Below are 23,054 nucleotides of genomic sequence, written 5' to 3'. Positions count from 1 at the left end.
ATATAACACACTAAAGAAGAGGGAAAAAGTGGAAAAGCATAATAGGGCCACCTTGAAGTCTATGAGTGTGGAGATCGGGATTTGGTTTGGAGTCCTTAAAACCAGAAATGAGTCAATATTTTTGAACTTGTGGTTCCTTTGTCTCAAAGTCAATGGGCTTTTTTGAAAACATGTCATTTGGATTTGGGGGTAAACTGTGCCTTTATAGACAGCAAATGATGTCATAGACCACAAAAAACAAAGCATAGCTCTACAAACTTAACAAAACAAACCTGACACTCCGGGAAGATAAACAAGAACCACAAAGAGAAGAGATCACAAAGTTCATTCATCTGTAACTTCACAGATGGAGGCGTTTATTTTTGCCTTTGGGGTAAAAATAATTTCTTGAAGGAAGGTTTTTTTACACACGAAAAAATGTGACGGGCATTGAAATCATTCAGATTAAGATCAATGAGTTGTAATTACTGCTAATGACAAATTATTGTTCAATATCAATATCAGTAAATTATACCTACAAGATTGGTTATGGAGAAAGTGACAGCATCATTAAGCTGCTGAAGCCTGAGGGTTGAAGTATTGTATTTTTGAATACAGGCACATAAAGTGAAAGGTGAGCGAAGCAATAACAGTAAATGTAACAGTTTCTTAAATGAAATTGTCCCCATATTATTGCAAATAAGAGTCGTTTTCAAGTAGCTGTTACCGGAGGGCACAAAGTTATTTCAGGAACAGTTATTGAGATAGTAAAAGAAACCAAACCCACACAGCAGACTGTACTCTTTGTCTTATTATTACACAACACAACAAAAAAACACAAAAGAAATGTTCTGACTCTAAAAGTGTTTATAAATTCAACAAAAAACGTTTAATGCAAATTGCAAATGTGTCTTCCTGTATTTGTAGATGCTGCGCTAAGTCATTTGAAAATATTGATATTGCAATATATTATTATTATTATCATTATTATTATTACATAACAATGTAAATTTCCCATTATCAGACCATAATTTATAAATACCATGCATGCCTAAACATCTAGGTCTAAGGTCTAACAAAACTTACTTTTGTTTTAATACCATTTCAAATTCATGACTTTTATTTGTAATAGAGTACTTTTATACTGGGTTATTACTGCTTTTGCTCAAGTCAAAGAGGTCGATACATCTCATTTGCCTGCTGCAGTTATGACTTATGAGACATATTTATATGAGATATGCAGAGGTGGGATGTGACTCAGTACATTTACTCAAGTATTCTACTTATGTGCAAATTTGAGGTGTACTTAGTTACTTTATATTTTAGAGGTGAATATTGTACTCCATTTATTTGATAACATTAGTTACCCCTCCCTCTGGAACTCTCGCCCCCAACACATTCGAGACTGCAATGATCTTCCAATGTTCAAATCAGAAATCAAAACTCACCTCTTCAGAACTGATTTTAATGTCTGACGAATGCTGTGTGTTTTAATTTTATAGTGTGTAGCTCTTAATGATTTTACATGTCTGTAAAGCGTCTTTGAGTACTCTGAAAAGCGCTCTGTAAATAAAATGTATTATTATACTATCAGATGATTAATACAAAATATGATTAACTTAGGTGGTATTATAATGACTTAAGTCACCCGGAAGTTATTATAATAATAAAAAAATATATACAGTACCAGTCAAAAGTTTGGACACACCTTCTCATTCAATGGTTTTTCTTTGTTTTTATTTTTTTCTACATTGTAGATTAATATTGAAGACATCCAAACTATGAAGGAACACATATGGAATTATGTGGTAAACAAACAAATGCTCAACAAACCAGAATATGTTTTATATTTTAGATTCTTCAAAGTAGTTGAATGAGAAGGTGTGTCCAAACTTTTGACTGGTATATATATATAAACTGTAGTCATATATATATATATAAACTGGTACTATATATATATATAAACTGGTACTGTATATATATATAAAATAAAAATAAAAATAAAGAGAAACCATTGAATGAGAAGGTTTGTCCAAACTTTTGACTGGTACTGTATATATATAAAAGAAAAAAATATATAAAATAAAAATAAAAATAAAGAAAAACCATGAATGAGAAGGTGTGTCCAAACTTTTGACTGGTACTGTGTATATATATATATATATTATAATAATATATATTATTATTATTATTTATTTTATGGTATATATATATATAAAATAAAAAAATAATAATAAAAATAAAGAAAGAAAGTCCAAAAAGTATAAAGAAAATTAAAGAAAAACCATCGAATGAGAAGGTGTGTCCAAACTTTTGACTGGTATAGTATATATATATAAAATAAAAAAAAATATAAAATAAAATAAAAATAAAATACTGGTATTAAATCTGTTTCTTTTAAGAATTTACAGTAATTCACTTCCTTTTCTGCCTGGTACTGTATATATATATAAACTGGTACTATATATATATATATAAACTGGTACTGTATATATATAAACTGGTATATATATATAAACTGGTACTGTATATATATATAAACTGGTATATATATATATACTGGTACTGTATATATATATATATAAACTGGTACTGTATATATATATAAACTGGTACTATATATATATAAACTGGTATATATATATATAAACTGGTACTGTATATATATAAATATATATATATATAAACTATATATATATATATAAATATAAACTGGTACTATATATATATAAACTGGTATATATAAACTGGTACTGTATATATATATATATATATAAAATATAAACTGGTAATAATATATCGAATATAAAGGTTTGTATATAAACTGGTACTGTAAATATATAAAAAAAATATATATATATAATACTGGTATTAAACTGTTTCTTTTAAGAATTTACTCACTTCCTTTTAACCTGGTACTATATATATATATAAACTGGTACTTCCTCAAAAGTCTCCTCTTTGTGACGCGCGTCCCCGCTGACTCCTCCCCTCCTGCGCGCCCCCGCGTCCCCTGACCTCGCTCCTGCCCTCACACGTGTTCAGGTGTATATAAAGGGGTCCCGAGCTCCATCAGCATGTCGTCTGCGTCTCCGGACAAACGCAGGAAGGTGGAGATGGAGTCTGCGCTGAACCAGCTGAAGAAGCACACCGTGGTGGTGGCGGACACCGGAGACTTCAACGGTAACGACCAGCATGCTAACGCTAGCTCCGTTAGCATGTCGTTAGCATCGATCTCATTCATTTTCAACCGGGAAGCTAATGCTAAGCTAACCAACTTTTTTTTGTTGTTGACAGTCTGATAATCCGATTACTCGTGTTAAACCCGGTATACCTGATGAGTGGAGGTAGCTACTCGAGTTAGCCACGCAACAGCTGACACCGTGACGTCACTGCTGTCTTTGTTTACATTAATAAGAAGCACGTCTTGAAACGAGCTGCGACTTGCACCTACTGCGCATGCGCAAGCAGTGAATATATATATATTTATATAGTACCAGTCAAAAGTTTGGACACACCATCTCATTCAATGGTTTCTCTTTATTTTTATTTTTTTATTTTATTTTATTTTTTTTTTTTTTTATATATATATATATATATATATATATATATATAAAAATATATATACCTTATCATTCAATATTCTCTTTCTTTATATATTTTTTTATATATATATACACACACACACAGTACCAGTCAAAAGTTTGGACACACCTTCTCATTCAATGGTTTTTCTTTCTTTATTTTTTTTTTTTATATATATATATATTTTTATATATATATATATATATATATATATATATATATATATATATATATACACATATACATATAGTACCAGTCAAAAGTTTGCACACATATGGTTTCTCTCTCTTTATTTTATTTTTATTTTTTTTTATATATATATATATATATATATATAAACACAGTACCAGTCAAAAGTTTGGACACACCTTCTCATTCAATGGTTTTTCTTTATTTTTATTTTTATTTTTTTCTACATTGTAGATTAATGTTAAAGACATCCAAACTATGAAGGAACACATATGGAATTATGTGGTAAACAAACAAATGCTCAACAAACCAGAATATGTTTTATATTTTAGATTCTTCAAAGTAGTTGAATGAGAAGGTGTGTCCAAACTTTTGACTGGTACTGTATCATACTTTCTATTATAATTAGGCCTATTTATTGTATTTCAACATTCATCTGCAGTAGTTATTAAGCTATTAGGCTGTCAAATAATTATAATGGAGTAAAAATAGTTAAACAATAAAGTAGCAAGAATTATAAATAACATTAGCCATATTTTGGATTATTATAACCTTATGGATGCATTACTGTTTACGTAACATTTGAATGGTGTAGTTTTAATGAGTTTATATGATGTTTTATAGTTAAATCTGTCAGAATGTACAGTACCAGTCAAAAGTTTGGACACACCTTCTCATTCAATGGTTTTTCTTTATTTTTATTTTTTTCTACATTGTAGATTAATATTGAAGACATCCAAACTATTAAGCAACACATATGGAATTATGTGGTAAACAAACAAATGCTCAACAAACCAGAATATGTTTTATATTTTAGATTCTTCAAAGTAGTTGAATGAGAAGGTGTGTCCAAACATTGACTGGTACTGTATATTGTATACTGCTGTGCAGCCAACAGGGTGTAAAGAAAGAGTGATTTTCCTCCCTCGTTCCTCTCTTTCATGCACCACAGAGGGGAAAGGTCACGTTTCTCAATGGACGCTCAGAATGAGGAAATGTGTGCAGAAATACAATAAAAGTGTGACGCAAAAACCAGCAGATAGTTCCTCATCCAACAAGCTCGCAGACTCACCATGACATGACAGAACTGGTTAGTGACAGCCAGGCATGACTCTGGAAAGCTGATAATGTGACTCTTATTACACAGCAGGAGAGGAGGCTCTTTGCATGAACTTGTTTTACATTTGTAAGCATAATCTTTGTGCTAAATGACACATGAGGCTTTCTGGCTTTAGGCATTTTTTTAAGGCATGCGTACAGGGAATTGACACCAACATAAACAGCTGTATGCTTCATTGCAGTCCAATAATTGTGTTATGCTCTTAGATGCTTGTTTAAGAAAGGAGATGCACTTATGACTTCTGGTGACTAGTAGTTCTCTTGAATACCTATGTTGAATACACTTATTGTAAGTTGCTTTGGATAAAAGCGTCTGCTAAATGACTGTAATGTAATATAATATTATAATCAACAAAAATATAACAATTTTGATTAGGGGTCATTGTTAATTCAATCAACAAGCAAAATATCCAAAAATCTAGCTCTCAAAAGTGAGTGTTTGTGTTGTTTTTCTCTCAGATCATAGTTTTGAACTCAGCTTAATCAATCAAACACAATTTGAATTGTACCTTTTATGCAAGTTAGAGCAACTCAAGGTTCTCAACAGGTGACTGACAAGCTAATAATAAAGTTTTACTGCTCAAATACAAGTATTGGCATAAAAGTATGTGAGTCTGATGCACAGGAAACAATTTGAAGACATCAGCTCGGATATTTGGAGAGAAACTGGTCATGTTTCACAATTAAACTGGCATTTTTATAGACTAAAAAAAAACAATTAATCAAAAAATGTATTGACAGATTAAGCAGCGATGGAATAATCAGTGGTTGCAACAACATCCTGCACATCAACATCGTCTGCAGATCCAACAATGTAATCAGATCATCTCTCAAGCGTTGTGTACATCTCTGTCAGCACCGTCGTTAGAAAAAGGGAAACAAATTTGTGATGGTGATAAGAAGAGTGGTTACCCAAGATTTACCAGCCGTTGGCTTCTCTTCTTTTAAAATCTAAGTAATGCATACATGTTGTAAGATTCTTCAGATTTCACTGCATGCAAGTTTAGACTTGTTAGAATCAAGCCGCAACACTTCCTCTTCACTCAAGAAATGCAAGAACTTGGTCAGACATGGTGTAACAGCACGCTCTTTCTTCACATATGTGAATAGAATAGGGGAAGAAATGTTGCATCGAGTAGCTTGAAAGTAAATGGAGAAGGCCGAGGGGGACATTTTGCACAAGGCTTCTTGCTAACCAGCTTAATTATCCTTAACAGTCATTAATGGTTTAAGCTTTTAAAGAAAGTTCCTTGTGAGATGAATAATTGTTCAGTATTGCTTTGGACAGATGACCGACTTGTGTGCACTAATGTTGAAAGAGGACCCCTTCATTATTTTTTTTAAGAACTCAAATAGTCACCCCTAAAAAAACATTGTGTTATCGAGGTATTATCATATTTGATTTTCTCCATATTGACCAGCTTTTTTAGCTAACTTCCTGGTTGGCCTACAAAAATGCGTCATCCCTGCATCACTCTATATACGTTCTCATGCTCGTCAACAAAGCAGACTCACAGAGCTGAATGTGGCACTGACGTAGTGTAGCAGAGGGTTCTGAGTTGTGTCCATATTTGAAGGTAATACAATAATAACACAGAGGCTCTGTGTCTGAACAAAGACAGCAAACTCTCCATTGCTCCCATTTCGTCAGCAGAGGCAGCGCATTAGTGCTTCACTCTTTCCGTTCTTATCTTTCACAATAAAAGCACACTATGAGCCATACAATAATATTTATACACCTTCCACTGCCTTGCATTGACGTTATCCAAAAATAAATAATATAATAAAAAGTTGTATATTAATTCATATTTTATTTATTTAAAAAAAGCATATGAATTGGACTTTTGACAGGTATTGTAGCCAAGTAATAATGAATATAACGATACCAAAGTTATTACTTGGATACGATCGATACCTGTCTAAAGTGTCAGTAGGCAAAAACCTAAAACGTCATGAACAGGAGTTGAATAATAGATGATGGAACTTAAAAAAATATATATAAACCTGTATTAATTAAAATGTACATGGTATGCATTATTCTGATGTCCCCTATACTTCAGTTATATATTTTTTGTTATAGTTAACTTCATATTTGCAACTAAATATCACATTAAAAAGTCTTTAATAAGAAGTCAAAGGAACTCTTACTTAAAAACTGTCATACTTTAAAGTACCGGTACTAATAAAATGGAGTATTGCGATACCTTTTGTCGTATTTTTATACCATGCAACACTAGTGTGCATACTGATATCCCATTTAGATTAAAGCAGTAATCTGACTGATAATGAGTGCATAATGGATATTTTTTATAGTCCTTTATGGTTATTGGGAATATAAAGTTTGATTACATTTGGTGATTGGTTTTCATGCATCACAAAAGCCCTCAGAATGATTTGTGATGTGGAAAGCTGTGCTTCTGTGCACAAACGTTACACGACTAGAATTCAAATCCGAGCACATTCATCAATGTGGAAAGACGTTCTTTGTCTTTATTTCTGTTCCGGATAACAAGATGTCTCCCCCGCATGCTTTAGCACATGTCGCTGGACATAATCATGTCACATTGATTTTAAGAGACAGCTGCACTTTTTTTTGTTGCTGTAATGTGCATGAGGAATGTAGTTTGTGCACAGAGAGACAGAAAAGTCCAGGCTAGATTTATATCATTTACAATCTTTTAGTTGTGTTTTAGGCTTTCTGTCATAATTTCATGCTGTAAATTTTCCCAGTTGATGTGTTTTGTCAGTGGAAATATATCTGGGATGGTTTTTAAATTATGTAAAGCTTACAAAACTGCTTTTTTTTTTTATGCCCCAGGTGTTAGACAGACCAGACCCCGTGTTTTGTTAAATTCTGCTGTAACCAGCAGCACTTTTAACTGTGAGGAGTCTCCTTGAACTGTTAAGTATTGAGTCCAAACCCGCTGACCTCCAGAAGGATCCAATTCAGTTTGTTTGAAGGAGGGGTTGAGAGATAACTGGCTCCAGAACAGAGGCAACCTTTGTTCTCCGGCTGTAGAGCTGCCAGCACCGACTGGATTCTGCAGCAACAATCGAGCGCTGACATAAATACCACCGAGCTGCACGAGAAGGCCCTCGTGCATATCGAATTAAAGCCTGCCATTCAGTGCTGTTATCTGTGAGTTTTAAAGTGGAGTTCTTTCGGTTGTGGAAGGCGTTTTACAGAGGCCTTGTGACATTGTGCAACAGAATTGAAAATTATTCATCAAGTCAATTTATAATTTTTCACGAAATTGCATTTTTTTCAGCTTTAAATATTCTATTAGCTCCTTGTTAGTGTTTCATTTTTGCATTAATTTCCAAATTGATGAAGCTGCAGCAGAAAGGACTTAAGTGTGAGAGTATAAAGAATTCTCAGCAGCAAATAATCAAGATTTCGGAATAAACAAAGACTATTGAATCATTAATCTTTGCTCTACTTAATCCTTTGTCCTCCTGACGTTGGTGTTCAACTGTTTTTCTTTATATCAACAGAAGTATTAATATCCATCTGCTTTCTCTGTCTCAGTCAGAGTTCAGAGCAGGGTACAGATGTATTTCTGTACAGTAGATGGCGCCATTTTCTATCTGACGGCAGCAGTTTATTGCAGATTCAACTGGTTCAATTTGTCAGTTGTCAGAATAGACGCCTACCGGGAGGTTAGGAAATACTGTGAGATGTATTAATGAAAGATGATAATAAAAAACTAAAATAGAACATTCTAAGGAAACCGTTTCGTTTTTATAAATCCGTAATTGTTAATGCAACCTTTTTACTTCACCTTTCCTCTTTATGTTTTGACTTTTTAAATGTATCATAGAGCAGCATTTCACTTTCTTTCTTTTTTTTTTTTTTTTTTATCTTTTTTTTTTATAAAATTTGTGATTGAGACCTGTTCAAAATAATAAAGTTGTTAAATTGTTTACGTATAATGAAGGTCTTTATGTTTTTGTGTAAATCTTGACGGATCATTCTATTTAACATTGCCTCCTCCTGCAGACAATAAGGGGTTCAGTTAAACATTTATCATTTACTGGACCAGAAATAAAAAAAAAAAAAAGAAAAGTGTTTTAAAATCTTTCATAAAGTATGAGGATATCTACCACGATGTGATGATCCCATGTGTCAAACATTTGATATTTAATAATAATGTGAGTAACCAGTTTCTGGATGTCTGTATGAGACTTTTAACTCCTTTTCTGTCTTTTCCCGTCCTGCAGCCATCGAGGAGTACAAGCCTCAAGATGCCACCACCAACCCGTCTCTCATCCTGGCTGCTGCCAAGATGCCGGCCTACCAGCACCTGGTGGACCAGGCCATCAAATACGGCACCGCCAAAGGAGGGTAAGATGTTGTCCACGAATGAGAGCTAAACCAGAGGGCCTGACATTAGACAATTATTTAGTTGTATAACTGTTGAAATCTGTCTTGAAGTCAAAGGGAACATTTTATGTGGTTTTGCAGATGTTGCACAGCACTATTCCTCTGTGCACGGTATTGCCAAAGTTCCTTAAAGGTTCTGTATTTGATAATCAGAGCCACTATTTGAACTATTTGCTGTGTAAAGATATAGTGGAGAATTGTCTCTTTCTCTTTGTGTGTGCTGTGATCTGAGCTTCTCTGTGCTCTGTTTACATAGTTAAGCCGTCTGTTTCCCTCTTTAGGGCTGTTAAAATCAGCCAAGAATGCTGTTCAAATATATATGTGTGTATATCTTTTTTTTTTTTTTTTTTAAAGCCAAAGATTCAAACTATTGTAATATATATTTTTAAGGAAGTAGATCGCAGGCAGCTGAAAGTTTTCTACTTGCTTTTGGCGATATCGTATTTCCAATTCCAGTAAACATAACAATATAAGATGTGTTTTAAGTCACCTGATCTCGAGCACACGGCTGATAAATACGTGGTTTGTTCATAAGACGTAACGTGACACACGGTGTCTCCATCACAAGTTATTCCTCATTCAGCTTGAACAACGTTACATTTTATTTCCAATTAATGAAAGTGAAGTTGTGCGGATTCAGCGCAGCACTGACGCCTTTTTTTCACAACCAAATATTAATTTTCATATTCAAAAAACAGGGTGTTATTTTTTATTTTTGATCAAAATATATATTAAAATGTAGAACATTTGTCTTTTAGTGCATATTAGAGTAAGGGCTGTCCTCCACTCAATAGATTATTTTTAGACTTACACTCATTCTATTTAGTCAACAAATCGATTACTTGATTTAATTGACACTTTAAATCTTTTGTTAACCGTATGTGCTCACAATTCCTTGGAAATAATTTATTCAGCAAGAAAAAAAAAGCATAAAAATGGTCTGAGGAAATCTGGGTCAACATGATAATTCGCTTTAAATCCAAGAATGCTCGAGGTGATTGGCTTTGAGCAAATTCATACAAACAGTCTTTCATCTAGTTTTTTTTTTTTCTAGATTTTGGTACAAAAAGGATCGATTGCAGGTTTTGTTTGACTAGAAAAATGTCTTGGACTCATGAAATGATGTGTTATTAAAAAAGGAAAAAAGGTGTTACTAAATTGTTGTATGGTTTTGCGACTTTGCACCTTATTGTTTGAGTGTAATCTATGATAATATAATAACAACTACCCAGTGTCCATTAAATTCCTTTTCCAGTGTAAATGACGTTTAGTTAACCAGCTTCATAATGTTTCCCTCTCCGTCCAGAACCGAGGAGGAGCAGGTAGCCCACACCATGGACAAGCTGTTTGTGAGTTTCGGGCTAGAGATCCTGAAGAAGGTCCCCGGCAGAGTCTCTACGGAGGTGGACGCCAGGTAGGAAACAAACAACGAGTCACATGGTGCTAATTATGACAGGAAACACTTTTCAAAGTAACACGTAGACTGAGAGATGCTGTAAACCGAGTGCAGACAGACGGCATTAAGAGAAAATGTTGTTTATGTCTTCACTGTCATGTGGAAAAACTTGATTTACTTTGATTTTATGTCCTCACATTCTTTGGAGGATCGCAGTGAATCCTTCTGCAGCGTGTTACTGTCTACTGGGATAACTTCACACTTAATACTTCAATCTCCAGTTACATCATTATATCTCATGTCCTCAAATAAAAAAAAATGGAATTTCCTTTAAAGGAACAGTGTGTTGCATTTTAGGGGATCTATTGTCATTAATGGATTTTAATATTAAGAACGTTTTCATTAGATAATAATCACCTGAAAATAAGATGTTTTGTTACCTTTTTATGACTTCATATGTCTTCATGCAATCTGCAACCTCACCACTAGATGGTGGCAAATCCTGCCCACTACACCTTAACCCTCTGAAACCCAAAACCCGCCAGCAGGACGGAAAGCATGTTTTCTTTAAACAGTCGCCAAAACTACACAGTTTATAACGGACAGAAGCTGTAAAAACCCATTCATGTTTTTGATGGTCCTTGAACACAACATTTGTGATTAATGCTTCTGTCAGAAAACACAGCCGAAACTAAGCTTAAAATTGTGATATTTCATCAAAAACATTTTATTCTATGTGTCTCATTTGAAATCTTGCCACAAATAACCCGTTTGAAGTGACCAGATTCTGTAAAAAAACATTAAATTCTGAGCTCCTCAGTGCAGCTATGAAAGCCGTGATTGACTCAGCTGAGACCAACAGTCACGTGACAAAGATTCAGTGAAACTTCGACTGAACTCCAGGCTGCTGAACGCAGATGGAGAGGATGTAAAAATGAGAATATCTCAATATATTTAGTACGTAGAGCCTCCTTTTTTTAAATTTTATTTTTGTTGAACATTGGTAACACTTGTAGACACTTGATAACATGTTGGATATATCAATTCCATTGTTAGCCAATTTGTGTAAAATAAATTATCAAAGATATTCAACCTGTGTTTTCTTTTTTTTCGTTTTCTTTTTTATCCTGCACAAAATACATTTTTGAGTTATCGCTACTTCTAGCCATGATTGTTCTGTTTCCATAGAGGAGCAGGACTTTAATATTGTAGCAAAAATCAAGGCCACAGAGAGAAAAAATGTGACAGGAGCGGAAAAAATCCCTGAAACCGCTTCGGGTTTAGAGGGTTCCATCAGTCATGAGCCACATAAATGTTCAATAAGGTATTAGTGAAATCTTGTAAAATACAAAATGTATGTTTTCCTTGAGGAAAAACTTTGTTTAAACAACTTAGATGGTCTATTTTTGTAGAACAACCTCAGTAAAATAAGTACTTTAATCATGAATTGTTAAAACACAGTAACAGCTTTTATGAAACTGCCATGGTAGACACCAGCCTATCCTTCTGACGCAAAAGGGGGAGGAGCCAAGGATCAAACCACGCCTGAGATGAATTAATAGAATTACTCCTAAGTACACCAAAATAATTGTGTGTGGAGATAAGAGTGCAGCTAAATGTTCCTATCTGTAATGTCTGCGTTGTTTGATCTTCGTCCTACAGACTTTCCTTTGACAAAGATGAGATGGTTGCCAAGGCCCTGAGGCTCATCGCTCTCTACGAGGAAGCTGGCATCGGCAAAGACCGAGTGCTCATCAAGCTGTCATCCACGTGGGAGGGGATCCAGGCCGGCAGGTGAGCGTTTCATGTGAACTATGCTCGTCTGACTTGTTTTATTTGTCTCTGTTTTTTTTTTAATTGATTTTAACATTTTACGACGTGGAGGCGGTCTGTCTTGCATGAAATAAAGACCAAAACCTTGCAATTAATCATTGCGGCTCTAAAGGCTCAAAGAATTCATGCATGTGGAAAAAGAGATTAGCAACGTGAGGAGAAGAGAACACGATGAACATCAGAGGGGCTGCGTTATATAACCCGCCTAAAGATTCAGGTTTCTGATTTAAACTCGTTTTTCCTGTCTGCAAATCAATGTCGCTGTACACGGATTGTTTATAGAACGGTTTCGAACGATATCTTATGAAAAGTTAATCCTCTTTCTTTTGTGCGTTTTCCAATAAAAGTCGATCAACTTGCACACAGTCTTCAAAATCAACTTCCCTCTTCAAAGGTAAAACCTGAGTTAGGTTTAGCAAAAGATTGTCGTTTGGGTTAAAATAACTACGTAGTGCACAAATTGTGACAAATAAATCAACATGGACCTCTCGTTTCTAATGACTGAAAGCCAACCAGAAACTAGTACCCGGTAGTTTCTTAACGATCAGTAAAATATGCATGAAAACACCCAAACTGTTCTTTAAAAAATTATGATAATTTTAATTGCCGGGACATAAAAGTAATTCAAGCCCTCAGGATCTAGGGATGGGTAACGAAGCCTGGATTTGTACTTTTTAATGTTTTGTGTAATATATTATCACACTGCAGCAGCTTCCACACACACACACACACACACACACACACACACACACACACACACACACACACACACACACACACACACACACACACACACACGTAGAGCAAACAGATCAGAGAGGCCGCAATGGAGACGGTTACGGAAACTATGCTTTTCGTTCAAGATGTGAAATAAAACCTTCACGACTATAAAGCCAATCATTTATCAATACACACGCAAACTAAAACAAGAGCTGTCTGTCTGTAGTTTACCTGTTTAGATCAGTTTACCAGGTATCTCAAAACTCTTGTAAACTTCTCAGCAGGCAGTGAATCACATCAGAGGACCGAGAACAAGACATTCTTCATAAACTTCACTCTGATTTATTTTATTGACGTTTTTAGATTTGTATCCAGTGAGATATTACGAGTTCATATTGTGACTTTGCTGTTGTAAAATATTATTGTAGCTTTTCTAGAAACATTTAGTTGTATTTAAATTGTAAAAAAATATTGATCCTGTTCTGAATTTATACTTTTTTACAATATTATATTAAAGGAATGTCGATAAGAGAGTATTATTGATAAGATCCAAGTGACAAACTCTATTCTCTATTTGCTCTCTATTCTCTACCAATGTGTCACAAAGTTAACTGAAATGAGTTTTCTATTTGAATCCTACAACCGTACGCTTTAGGTAACTTTGTGCGGTACCTCATGTTTTCTTTTTTAAACAGGACTGAGAACCTCAGAAGGTTCTGGAAATGAAGTCCTCCTCGTGGCACTCCAAGAACTCGAGGCACATTGTTGCGGAGAGAGAGAGAGAGACTGCTTTATGACCAGACATTTATGACTCCGGTGCAAAAAGTGCAGACATGAACGTGTAGTCACTTTGTGTGGAATCCACTAGGGCTGCAACTCTTTCTCAATTAATCAAATAGTTTTTTTGGTCTATAAAATGGTAAAAAGAATATCCATCAGTGTTTCCCAAAACGACATCCTCAAACATGTTGTTTTGTCCACAACTCAAAGATATTCTGTTTAATGGTCACAGAGAAATTAAGTAAAATATATTACTGAAACCGATTTAATCGATCATCTAAATAGTAGACGATACATTTAATATTTGGCAAATGAAAGATGAATCGTTGCCGCTCTAAAAGTCATTCTATAGATGCCGTCTGCTGTCAGGCGTTAACATGTGACTCAAACGTCTTCAGCAAAGACACTCAAAGAATTCAGGCACATGGAAAAAGATATTATTAGCCACACAAGGAGGAGAGAACACGATGATGTCGAAGGGGCTGAGTTATATAACCCGACTAAACCTACAGGTTTCTGATTTAAAACGCGTACCTGTCTGCAAACCAATGTCAATGTCACTGTCAGTTTTTCCAACAAAAGTCCAGAAACTCGTATCAATTTCTGCTCAATACATGCACACAGTCTTTTCAAAATAAACTTCTGTCTTCACAGGAAACAACTTAAGTTTTAGACGACAAAACTACTTAGGTTTAGAAAAACATTGTGGTTTGGGTTCAGATATCTGCGGAACTGCTTTACTGAAGCATGCAAGTTACGTGAGGAATAAATCAACATTGATTTCTCATATCACACGGCGAACAATCAGCTCTCCTGACTGAAAGATCACCATTTTTTGGGACAAATCCACCTCCATTCCTGCCCTGTGTCGGCTTTTTCTGTCTCTACATTTCCTTGTTTGTGTTTACGTTGATAACATACAAAATTAATAATAATACAAATTACGGTGCATTATTTTTCGCGTTTAGCCACAAATGCTAGATGAAACGAGCCTGATGTAATGGTAAATCTGGAAACTGGATCTCTGATATCTGGACCGCCTCAATTGGATTCCACATAAATATTAAATAAAAATGTCTCAACCAAAAAGACAACACCTTTTTAGAACTGTATTGTGTCATATTCTTATTTTCTGTGACTTGTTTCCATCTTTTGAGGAGGACCTGGTTTGAAACGGGATGCAGAGGAAGAATTCATGTTCACATCTGGACATATAACTGCTCGTTTTTTAAAAAAGTACATTTGATTTTCTTTTTCTTTCCACAGGGTCCTGGAGAAGGACCACGGCATTCACTGCAACATGACCCTGCTCTTCTCCTTCGCTCAGGCTGTGGCCTGTGCAGAAGCAAAAGTAACTCTCATATCGCCCTTCGTCGGTCGTATCCTCGACTGGTACAAGGAGAGCACCGGCCGCGCAAGCTACGAGTCCCACGAAGACCCCGGTAAGACCAGGGTCTCCTGCAGGACGCCGACAGATTGGCGTCTGGGGACAGAAAAAAATTGTACATTTTTAAAGTTAAATGCATCAATTTGGTCGATTTGAGAGCAAAACGAAGAGGCTAGATCTCTGCAGAACTTTGAGATCTTAACTAAATAAGTTAAAATGAACTTAAAGTGAAGTAAACTAAGTTAAGTACTCAACTACTGTACTTAGGGTTTACTAAGGTTCACTAAGTACTTACTTTCTACATTGCAGATTCTTACTACAAAATATGAATCAAATAATAAACTATGATGTATTATTAAGGAGCATATAGTTAGTATATAAGTATCTAAGTGATGAACACATAAATGCATCAATAATTATAAATATAGCCTGTATTATTCTGAAATAGGACATTCTACATAATGAGTACTTTTACTTTTGATACTTTTAGTGTATTTTGACGCTAATACTTTTGTACTTTTTTTAAATGAAGTAACTTTTTGCAGGATGCAGGACTTTTACTTGTCCCTTGTGCTCTAGTAGATAAACACTTCAATCATAAACACATTTGTTGTACACATCCATTACAAGGCCACTTTTCTCAGAACTTGACAACCAACTCGTCTACATGTTTCTACCACGACCACAAAAACTCATTTAACAAAAAACTAAAAGGACAAACTACACCATTAAAAAGTTTTTTTCCTTAAGAAAACATCCTTCTGTCTGTCTTTAAATGTTTCCTCTTCTCCTTTGCCCAGGTGTGCTGAGCGTCACCAAGATCTACAACTACTACAAGAAGTTTGGCTACAGCACCGTGGTGATGGGCGCCTCCTTCAGGAACACGGGGCAGGTCAAAGCTCTGGCGGGATGCGATCTGCTCACCATCTCCCCGGGGCTGCTGGCAGAACTCAGCCAGGACCAAAGCACCATCACAAAGATGCTCAACGCGGAGAAAGGTACGGTGTTTTATGATCCAAAGGCTGTAAAAAGCTGCTATCATAATTATCTCTGCTTCCTTTTGATACCGAGTCCTTATCCGATACTTGTGTTATCATAGATAGTGGAGCTCCACCGTGCTCACTTCTATTACACTGAAGTTATTGATATCAATCCTGTGTACATGCATGACAAATAAATAGCTCTGCATTGCTTTAAATACAAAAAATAACAACGTGTATATAATGACTGCATCTCGGGTGAAAAGTAAAGAGTGGTATGAAGTTTGACTCTACCGTGCTGATGGGTAGAGCCTTGAGATGCACCTCGAGACGACAAGTTTTATATTTTGATATTTTTCTGGTCACATTTAAGACGGAAACATGACGTGTCGGTGAGAGAAGAAGACATAAAGTTCACAATTTGTTAAAACTGCAAATCCAAAAATGCGCCGTGGAGGAAAAACCTTTTTAAAAACAACAACAAACTTAATCAGACATTTATTATATTGTAATTCATTCCCATCAATGCTTCTCAGAGGTGTCGCAGTCCATTCTGCCGACAGTACGGAGCTAAACGTTAACGGAGGTCGCGTTTACCTGCGTGGTGCGTTCAAGCCCCTCTCAGTAAAAACGACTTGTTTGAAGTAGACAATTTTACAGAAATATAAAATAGATATTAGAGATAGAATTATGAGCTGTTTAACTTCCTCACTCCAGCTCTGAACAGCTTATAATGTATAATTAAAACTACTAATGCTAACGATGTCTTTTAGTTAAAGCGCATATTTTAATAAAATGCAGTAATTTATTTACTATTTATTTGAATATCGTGGGTTTTTTTTTCCAAATAACCGCTGAAGCTGATGCAACCAAGATAAGATTTTGAATTGTTGTCACTTTAAATTGATGTCAGGATTGTTGAAATGATGCCGTGCAGATGTCAAACCGCTGCTCCACCTCTCACCCACCAGAAGTACTGTGATCCATACGGGTACCGTACGTGCTTCAATATTATACCCTGATTTGAACTTGAGGCCACAACGCCTAGCCATAACCGAACCTCCATGTGACCTTTTCAGCCTTGTTCCAGTGTTTGTTGCTTTGATGCAGCTGTTTTTTTTTGTGGTCTGTCCATATTTTTGGCAGATTACATGAATAAATCATGAATAAATCAGTCTTATTGGCTATTTGCTCCAAGCACCATAGATGACAGACAAAACGCAAGATACTCTCACAACGAGCAGAAATAAAACTAGTGCACATAAACTCAATAAATATTCTCACACTTCGTTTTGCAGTCGTTTTTTTGTTGTTTTTTTTGCCGCGGGTCATCGTTCAACCGCTGCTCTCATACCGATCTTTTGAGAGCAGACCGTGACATTCCTATGATGAGTGCATGCTTTCATGACCTCATGGAACAACATCCAGAGGGTTTCCGTGTACCGCAATCTTCTCCAGCTTGTGTTAATGCAAACAATGCTGCACCGACACCTGCTATTAAAGCGCCTCATGCTACGTTGTTGCGTCAAGAAGGACAATGGTGTTTCTTCAGAAGGTTTTTCCTCTCATCAGCCCTCGGGGGGGATCGCTCGTCGTCGCCCATTATCGGAGGGCACAGAGAGACGAGACGGAATTCTGAATGCGTGAGATGACTCCTCCGATAACATCAGCAATATGTTGAGACAATAATTAAACCTTCAGAAGCATCAAGTCACACTTATGGCTTCTATGTGAACGCCTTTTGACATCAGCAGCTCTGCATGTTTTTGTTCCTGAGGAAAGAATAAGATCGTAATGTTTGTTCAACTGAACGAAGCACCTTTTATTATAAGGCCCATTGTTTTTAGATTTATATTTCCCCTCTAATCTAAGATTAATGGCACAAAGGTGAAAATTAGATAAAAATTATGAATACAACAATCTCCGTTTGTAAAATTATTATTTTCAGCACGAAGAGCAATTTACTGTAAACTGTAGCGAACAGAGTATCACAAAGACAAAATCTGGATGGAAATCTGTAAACAGACCTGAGGTTTCATTCATAAAAATCAAATCTGAGAATCCACATTGTTCATAGCAATGAGGAAACGGTCTTTTCTAATTTATAAAACTTTGCATACGTGTGCACTTTATAAATCCCAAATCAACCTGGAATTGTCTGCATGGGAACAGACTCGTAAATCATAATTAAGTTATTGTTAGTTTTTTGGTTTACCTGTTTATTATATTTTAACTGTCTGATTACTTAGTTATGATGCTTGAGTTTGGACAAAAAGAACATACCGATCTCTGCCATCGGGCGTGACATTCCTATGATGAGTGCGTGCTTTCGTGACATCCATAGGTTTCTGTGTACAGGAATCTTCTGCCGCTTGTGTTAATGCAAACGATGCTGCACCGACACCTGCTATTAAAGTGTTTTTTTTGGTTTTGGAAGGCTCACCCATGCTGCAGTACCACGCTCTGCCTGAGCTATTACTGATGCAAAATAGGGGGGGCGCTGTTTTATAAAATACAATCTTGTGATATCTGGTTGCAATTTTTTATTTTATTTTTTTTTTTTTGTTTTTTTTTTTTTTTTTATTTTTTTTTTTTTTTTGCTCGCGAAATAGAAATTTAAATCCCACGAATCAAGTATAGAGGACAGATAATTGCAAACCATGTACTTTTAAAAAAAAAAAAATGATTTCAATGTTTTTAATTAAAAAAAAAAAAAATAAGGATTTTAAGCAGGGTTTCGTGTATAAGTCATACTTTTGGTTTTGTGTCAACACTCTCTGGATTCTGCAATCCAGAGATGGGAATGAGACAGCGCTGAGGAAATAATGAGAATTTGATCTCGAGTTTTTTTTAACAATATGTAAAACCTTAAAAACTAAGATGCACATGTTCCCACCCTCGATGGTTTGTTTCTGCAGCCAAGGTCTGTGATCTGGAGAAGATCCACCTGGATGAGAAGGATTACCGCTGGGAGCACAACGAGGACCGCATGGCCGTCGAGAAACTGTCCGACGGAATCCGCAAGTTCGCTGCCGACGCCGTCAAGCTGGAGACCATGATCAAAGTACGTTTGTTTTATGTTTCATTGTCGTTAAATGTGTATGTTTCAATGTTGCAGTCAGTATAAAGATGCTTTGTATGCTCACTCTTTTGTAATCTTTTCTTCTGAATCGCAGGAGAAAATGCTCAACGTGAAAAACGGCCAGTAACGGACAGATCCGGCGTCTCCACCTGCGTTCACAGGAAGTACAAGGAGTTACCGGGCTGCCATCTTTGTCTCCAACTGCCTGAGTGAAGGTCCAGAGCGCTAGAAGGCCTCCCCTCTCCTCATCTGACCAAACTCCAGAGACCTCCACCCCGAACGGAGGTCTTCTCTTAGACTGAGATTAACTGTGTTTGTTTTCTGACCAAACATAAATGGTGATTGATGCTTATGTGGGTGTGGATTTGCTGTTAAATAGTCTTAATATTTACTATAAATTTGACCAGAAAGGGACAAACTTGAGACGAAATGAGGCTTTGAAAACATCATGTGACTAATTGAAAGAACCATGAGCACTTTTTTTTGGCAAAAGGACCAAGATGTTTGTATCAACGCCATTCGGACAGAGCTGAGGGTCCAAGTTTGATAAAGACCAACACTGTACCATCATTCCTCCAGAAGATTATCTTTTTTTGCTCTTTCAATGAATAAAAATCTCAGTCATTACATTTGTGTTCGGCTTGTTTTTATTCCGTTTCTTTGTCGACAGGTGGCTGTGTTACGACAGGTGTCAGACACACACAAAGGAAACCCTGCGAGGCGTTTTTGAATGGGGACCCACGTCAGGTTCAGGTAAACTGGGATTATTCTGAGCAGTTTTACAAAATCCTCCTCCTGACGCACAGCTTTTGTCATGAGTTTTTTTTGTTTGTTTGTTTTTCTCTGGACAAGCCAGTTAAACGCCATTCTGTCTGCTCCTGTTAATCTTAGCTCCGCCTCCACTCCTTCAGAGCTTATAGGGAGAGCACATTTACTGAAACACCTGAACAGATGACAGACTAAACCTCACTGTTTTGGTGGGACTTTGAAGCTTTTTGAAAGGAAGTGTGGCAGGTGTCTCAAGGTAATTAAGGATTAATTTAACTCGTATTTATTAGATATGTTTCCTCTTGTGTTTGTGATTATTTCATGCAGGTTGTGGAGATTTGAGGCGACCAAATGTTGCAGTTTTAGCAAAAAAGGATTTCAGATTTTGTCCATTATATGACTTGAAGGAGAGATTTCACACAATTATACATTTATAATTTAATAACATATTAAGCACATAATAAGTGGTCTTACACAGGCTTTATAATAATCATAATAATGCACAGAACGTAAAGTAAAACAAGTTTTCTTTCCGGATTTCAAGTCTCTTTTTAGTGTTTTTTGTGACACTGTAAATTGTCAGTGAACAACAAAAGAAAGTTAAATGAAACAAGTTTATAATATATAGAAATACAATCGTTAAAAAGGTGTTCGCACAACTTTAAAAAGGTTGACCAGCATTTTGTAACTGAGGCTGAATAAATTCTCTCCTCGAATGTTGAAGCTTGACATACCAGACATTCAGCCGTGAGCCTGAAATGTGTCTATTCCAGTTCTGAACCTGTTTTGAATGCTTAAGAAATCAAAAGTAAAAGATATGAACCGTCTGGTAATCAAAACAGTTCCTCTCCAAACGTACTATTACCACTGATTGTACTGCATATCATGTGTCAACAATAATTCACTTCACTTCTAACTAGTGAATACCTTGAATACCTATGTTGAATACACTTCCTGTAAGTCGCTTTGGATAAAAGCGTCTGCTAAATGACTGTAATGTAATGTAATGTAACTAGGTTTAAAAAAATAAACCTTTTTAAAGAACATTTACAGATGATAAACAAACACCTCACATCTTAGTATACATCGATTATCTAATGTAAGCAAAGATAAATGTCAAAACTCCAGGACCGAACTTGTACTCAGATCATTTTTGATAGAAATTCCAATTGGGTGGACAAATTTAAATGTTTGTTTTTTGGCCCCAGAGTTTGATTTGAATTTAGATATTTTACCTGCCTATTATTGTTGTTGAAATTATAAGAACATTTGGATTAATCCTCACTTAAAACTGTCTTTTGTTGGTTCAGTATCGGTCAAACTGGTGCTTTAGGTAATCCAGATGTGTAATTTAACGTTATTATTATTGGGTCATATTTATGTGGAAAGTTTAAATGTTAAAGAAGAGGATAAGCATTAGCGTGGACAATAATAAAAGGGAACAATATAAAAGTAAATCAATTAAAATGTGTTTATAAGAAGTGATTTAACTCCGAAGATTGATTTAAAAGTCTCTTAAATTATATCAATTTCCCTCTCTTGTGTCTTTTCCGTCCTTTTTCCTTTTGTGTGTGCAATTAAGACAGTTGGGATGCACAGAATATAAAACTCCTAATCACTTCCTGCTTTAAACCTTGCATCAGCAAACAACGTCCAGTAATAGAACAAGAGACGACAAAAGAGACCGAGTTACACAACCATTAATTGGTAGTTTTTGTAAAGAACATCCTGTCTGTTATCGGTTAAGAGTTCAAAAAGAAGAAGAAAGACACTGAGGAAACCGAATCAGCATCAACTGACTGAAATGTAGACATTTAAAAACTCATAAACAACAATCGGACCAAAAAAGAGTTATTAATAAAAAGAGATGGAGGTTGTATTTAAAATTATGGATCTAATCTCTCAACCGCCTCGGTGAACCACAAAAATATTTCCTCAAATAATGTGAAGAAATACTAGAAAATAAAGTATTCAATCACCTTCTTGTAAATATTGTTATAGAACACTAATTCATGAACCGTTGATGTGTCTGTTAACAAGTTCTTGTGTTGTTGTTACCAAGGTCCGACTTCATTAATGTAGTTTTTTTCTGTCGCTTCACCAGTGAAAATATAATAATAGTGAGCATCGTGCTAGTTAAAGCAGTTATTATATTTATCCCCAGCTGATTTTGGTTAACAAGGTGTTGGTTGACATATATGCAGTGCAGCTCCGTCCTCCTCCAACGTTGGCGTGTAGTTATGTGTGAATCCTTCTGTACATACAGTGTTCATGTTCGTGTATCTTTTGGCTGTGTTGGGTGCACATCATGTTTAAGTAACTGGTTCAAACCATTCAAAACAGGAGGAGTAGAACCGACATTGAACTGTCTTCCGTGCTCTTTTGACTGGCACAAAAGAAAATGGCGATTGTTGCTTGTTGTTATGGTGACATCACACCTCAGTTTGGCGGTAAAGTTGCGTCTCAGTTTGCAAAGAAAAGAGAGAACGAAGTTGTTTAATTTTACTCATTCATTCTAGCTCTCTACGCTTCGTAACTTTACTACTCCATTGCTCGTTTTAGCCGTTACTGCAAAACACGTACTCAGCGAGTTCTTGCCGAGAGTCTGTTTAGTTTATACGGAAGTTATCCGGCTACATGGTCCCACGTGTACAAAAAAATGGCCGCCACTCTGGCCATCCTGCTACTTTGATTTGAATGTGAACGTCCATTCAACTCCTATTCTGTTTCTATGTTTTAACCTTAATGTGACCGTTCTGACTAAAATATTGAAATGATCTATCAGTTAATATATAATATGTCTAATATTGAAGATGCTTTAGATTAATAATCACATTGCTCAACACTATAAT

The 23,054-nt window shown here is 35.7% G+C and overlaps 1 protein-coding gene across 1 annotated transcript; it reads left to right on the top strand.

Annotated features, from left to right (window-relative positions):
• Positions 1 to 2,968: 2,968 nt before the first annotated feature.
• On the top strand, positions 2,969 to 20,061 carry taldo1 (transaldolase 1). The gene is made up of 8 exons (XM_054611844.1): positions 2,969 to 3,162; positions 9,094 to 9,217; positions 10,563 to 10,670; positions 12,315 to 12,446; positions 15,252 to 15,427; positions 16,173 to 16,370; positions 19,271 to 19,416; positions 19,529 to 20,061. Exons 1-8 carry the CDS (start codon positions 3,057 to 3,059, stop codon positions 19,559 to 19,561), a joined length of 1,023 nt encoding a protein of 340 aa, XP_054467819.1. The 5' UTR covers positions 2,969 to 3,056; the 3' UTR covers positions 19,562 to 20,061.
• The last annotated feature ends 2,993 nt before the right edge of the window (positions 20,062 to 23,054 follow it).

Source organism: Anoplopoma fimbria, chromosome 2, assembly GCF_027596085.1.
Source record: "Anoplopoma fimbria isolate UVic2021 breed Golden Eagle Sablefish chromosome 2, Afim_UVic_2022, whole genome shotgun sequence".
In the NCBI taxonomy this organism is placed as follows: domain Eukaryota; kingdom Metazoa; phylum Chordata; class Actinopteri; order Perciformes; family Anoplopomatidae; genus Anoplopoma; species Anoplopoma fimbria.
Note: the sequence above shows the minus strand (reverse complement) of the source record. Positions and strands in the feature narration are given on the sequence as shown.

Excerpts from the sequence above, each read along its gene's own strand:
- taldo1 (XM_054611844.1), top strand. The coding sequence starts at position 3,057 with ATGTCGTCTGCGTCTCCGGACAAACGCAGGAAGGTGGAGATGGAGTCT. Across the intron at positions 9,218-10,562 it reads TACGGCACCGCCAAAGGAGG|AACCGAGGAGGAGCAGGTAG; the intron begins GTAAGATGTTGT and ends CTCTCCGTCCAG. Across the intron at positions 15,428-16,172 it reads CGAGTCCCACGAAGACCCCG|GTGTGCTGAGCGTCACCAAG; the intron begins GTAAGACCAGGG and ends TCCTTTGCCCAG.